The sequence below is a fragment of the Geospiza fortis genome, unplaced genomic scaffold, assembly GCF_000277835.1.
Source record: "Geospiza fortis unplaced genomic scaffold, GeoFor_1.0 scaffold777, whole genome shotgun sequence".
NCBI classification, from domain to species: domain Eukaryota; kingdom Metazoa; phylum Chordata; class Aves; order Passeriformes; family Thraupidae; genus Geospiza; species Geospiza fortis.
The window spans coordinates 172,643-176,620 of NW_005054689.1; the positions used below are offsets into that span (position 1 = coordinate 172,643).

General features: G+C 51.6%; 1 protein-coding gene across 1 annotated transcript in view; it reads left to right on the forward strand.

Moving 5' to 3' along the window:
* CDS2 (CDP-diacylglycerol synthase 2) overlaps positions 1–3,972 on the forward strand; it is a 10,500-nt gene extending 6,528 nt beyond the window's left edge. The window contains exons 10-13 of the mRNA XM_005430847.2: positions 7–151; positions 714–833; positions 1,607–1,710; positions 2,434–3,972. Coding sequence (XP_005430904.1) covers positions 7–151; positions 714–833; positions 1,607–1,710; positions 2,434–2,563 — 499 coding nt within the window. The 3' untranslated portion in view covers positions 2,564–3,972. The remainder of the gene's footprint in view (positions 1–6; positions 152–713; positions 834–1,606; positions 1,711–2,433) is intronic.
* The last annotated feature ends 6 nt before the right edge of the window (positions 3,973–3,978 follow it).

The following is a 3,978-nucleotide window of genomic DNA, read 5'->3' on the forward strand; positions in this document are numbered from 1 at the left end:
CTGTCCTACGATGTCGGGGTACCGCTGCTTCACCTGCCCCGTGGAGTTCAACAACGACACCAACAGCTTCACCGTGGACTGCGAGCCCTCCGAGCTCTTCCAGCTGCAGGAGTACAACATCCCCGTGCTGCTGCACTCCGTGCTGGGCTGGGTAGGGCCCCTCTGCCCCCTGCCTCTGCTCCGGGGGGTGGGAGCACCCAGGGAAGGGCAGGGCTGTGCTCTGCGGGGCCACAGCCAAGGGGGAGGGCGGCCGTGTTTGGAGATGCCAGAGGGATGATCCCAGGTCTGCTGGGACATGAGCCTGGTTCCAGAGATCCCAGAGGGATGATCCCAGATCTGCTGGGAATGAGCCCAGTGCCAGAGATCCCAAAGGAATGATCCCAGATCTGCTGGGACATGAGCCCAATGCCAGAGATCCCAGATCTGCTGGGACATGAACCCAGTTCCTGAGGAATGATCCCAGGTCTGCTGGGAATGAACCCAGTTCCAGAGATCCCAAAGGAATGATCGCAGATCTGGTGGGACGTAAACCCAGTGCCAGAGATCCCAGATCTGCTGGGACATGAGCCCAGTGCCAGAGATCCCAAAGGAATGATCCCAGATCTGGTGGGACATGAGCCCACCTGAAAGCCCCCTGAGCTGCAGCCTGGGGGCAGGGAGCAGGGCAGGGAGCAGGGCAGGCTCTGAAGGTGCTGCTGTGTGTTTTGCTGCAGAGGACCGTGAGGATGTACCCCTTCCAGATCCACAGCATCGCCCTGTCCACCTTTGCCTCCCTCATCGGGCCCTTCGGAGGCTTCTTCGCCAGCGGCTTCAAGAGGGCCTTCAAAATCAAGGTGAGCATGGGGGTTTGGGGAAGAGGATGGAGGTTTGGGGAAGAGGATGGAGGCTTGGGGAAGAGGATGGAGGTTTTGAGGAGGGCATGCAGGTTTTGGGCAGGTCCTGGAAGTTTTGGGAAGAGCATGGAAGTTTTGGCGAGGTCTTGGAGATTCTGGGGAGGTCATGCAGATTTTGGGAAGAGCATGGAGGTGTTGGGGAGGTCCTGGAGGTGTTGGGGAGGTCCTGGAGGTTTTGGGGAGGAGGCACAAAGTGGGTGCTGTCCCTCCAGGCAGTCCCAGAGCTCCAGGGGAAGGGGAGAGGAGGTTTACTCAGACACAGATAAAATGCTGGAGCAGGATTTGGTTTTTTGACCAAAAGGAAAGAGACCTTAAGGTTGTAAGTGTGATATTCCAAACCCTGCTGTGGTGCAGGTGGGGAAGGAAGACCCAGGCAGGAAATTTTGCAATCTGAGGTTTCCCTTGGTGTCTTGCAGGCTGGTTTCACATACAAACAGCCTGTGCTCAGTTAGGATGCCTTGAAAGGCAAGGCAGGGTGCAGCAGATAAACATTTTAAACATTTGCCTTCCCTGACCCTTGAGCTGAGCTGAGCCTCGCTGCCCCTCAGGCTCCAGCAGCTCCGTCAAGGAGAAACTTCCAGAAGCAGGGAGACATTAAACCAGATTTCCTTGGTGTGGCTTTGGCCCCGGGGCAGGGCTGAGTGAGGCGTGTGGGGCCACCAGGGCAGCACAGGTGCTGGGAAGGGCTCAGTGCCACCCCTCTGCCCCGGCAGGACTTTGCCAACACCATCCCGGGCCACGGGGGCATCATGGATCGCTTCGACTGCCAGTACCTGATGGCCACCTTTGTCAACGTCTACATTGCCAGCTTCATCAGGTAACACTGCCATTCATGGCTCAGGAAGGCTGATCCAGCTCTCTGTTATTTTATTTTTATTAGGAGACCCATTGTTTTTGTAGACAGTTATGATCCAGGCACACCTACTTGGTCCTGTGCTTAAAGCACTAAAACCTGGCAGGGTTTTACTGGAGGGGTTTTTCTGCTGTTCTCTTTGGGTTGCTGGTGAGTGTCCATGGTGGAGCTTCCTCCACTGCAGCTTTCCCTTCTTAGGGTGTTCTGTTTAAGAATGCACCCGGGCTTGAATCTCTGTCAGGTATTTCCCCTTTTTTTGCTGTCCAGGTTTGAATCTCTCAGATATTAAACTTTTCTTGCTGTCCCAAATCTCTGTCAGATATTTCACCTTTTCTTGCTGCCCTGAATCCCTGTCAGATATTTCACCTTTTCTTCCTGACAGGATTTGAATCTCTCAGATATTTCACCTTTTCTTGCTGCCCTGAATCTCTGTCAGATATTTCACCTTTTTTTGCAGCCCAGGTTTGAATCTCTGACAGATATTAAATTTTTCTTGCTGCCCTGAATTTCTTTCAGATATTTCACCTTTTTTTTTTTTTGCTGACAGGGTTTGAATCTCTCTCAGAGAAATACCTGAGAGAGATTCAAACCCTGTCAGCAAAAAAAGGCTCCCAGGGGGATGGACAGCACCGCAATGAACATTCTGGTGGAATTGCAGCCTTTGCTGACCCTGATTTTGTGTTCCAGGGGCCCCAACCCCAGCAAACTGATCCAGCAGTTCCTGACCCTGAGGCCAGAGCAGCAGCTGCACATCTTCAACACCCTCAAAGCTCACCTGGTGGACAGGGGAGTGCTGGCCAGCCTGGAGGACGCATAGGCAGGAGCTTGGAGCAGGACTGAGAGCACACAGGCCTCCTCCAGGGAGTTCCCTGATTTAAGACAATAACAAGGCCTCATTTCACTGTAACTTTTTCTTCCTTTCTTGGTAAATGTTTGCATTTGTGGTTTATTTTATTTTATTTTTTTTTCTAAATAATATATTTATAGAGCTTTGGTTCAAACGAGCAAATGTCGGGTTTGTAGCTGAGGAGGAGGTGAGGGGTGGGTGGAGCAGGAGTATCAAAACTGCTCTGGGCCTCCTGCTCAGGGGGCAGCTCTGGGACCCTCCTCCTGTGCTGGGGGTGCAGGGGAATGTCCCAGGGCAGATTCCTGCCTCTGGGAATCTCCTTGCACAGGGGGAGGATCCTGTGTGAGCCCCTTCCCGCTGCCGCTGCTCTCACTGCTGCTCCTGCAGTGCCTCTCACATTCCCTCCCTTCTGTCCTGGCAAATCAGATTTTTGTGGCCGCTCAGAGCAGGAGCAGGCTGGGCACAGGCAGTGACAGCTTCAGATTCCCCCAGAAGCCATGGAAGTAAATGAGGTTCAGAGAGCGCTGAAGTTTCATTGAGCAATTCCTGCCAGGTGAGAACAGCTTGCAAACACCTTGGTTTGTTTCCCCCATTAAATAACCTTTAGAAACCACACTTCTTCCTTTCTCCAAGCTTGGAAACCCCACACTGGGATATTTGAAGGAGCCTGGGGAGCAGTTTCCAGGCAGTTTCCTTGCTGCAGCTGGGGGTTTTGTTTTCTTTCAGGGATCATGTCTGTTTGTTACTTGAGCTGTAGAAGTCGTGCTGCTGAGTTTACCAAGGTCTGTGTTGCATTTCAGTCTGAGTTCATTTCTCTGCAGGCTTCTGTCCTGCTTTGCTCACTGAATCTTGTCAGAAGTAGTTTGTACTTGATAGCTGCAGGTTTTATGAAGTACTTTCCTTTATTTTGTCATACTTTTTTATTATTTAAAAACAAGAGCCCTAAAGATTGTAAAACTTTACTTTTTCTTTTTCTTTTTTTTTTTTTTTTTTTTGTAACCAGATAGTGAAAATATCCCCATTTACACCTTGTGTAAACACGAGGGGATTCTGATTTTCCTTCTTTCCATAGTTTGTGCATGGGAGAGAGAAACTTTACCTTGTTTTAGCCCAGGGAACGAGTGACAGGGAGAGCTCATGCAGAAATACATTGGAGTTTTCAAGCAGTTGCTGCCACAAACCTTCAGCCACGCGTGAGCCCTGCACCTGCTTGGCATCAGCAGAGAATAAACCACCTGAAAACGCCCCAAATTCAGAGCTTTTCACACCCTGAGTGCGTGTAACTACACAGCAGAGGGGCCAGCCCCTGTCCTGCACTGCTGTGGGGCTGTGCTGGCTCTGCTCCCTGGGCAGGTGTTGGATGGAAAGCACAGGAGGATGTGCTC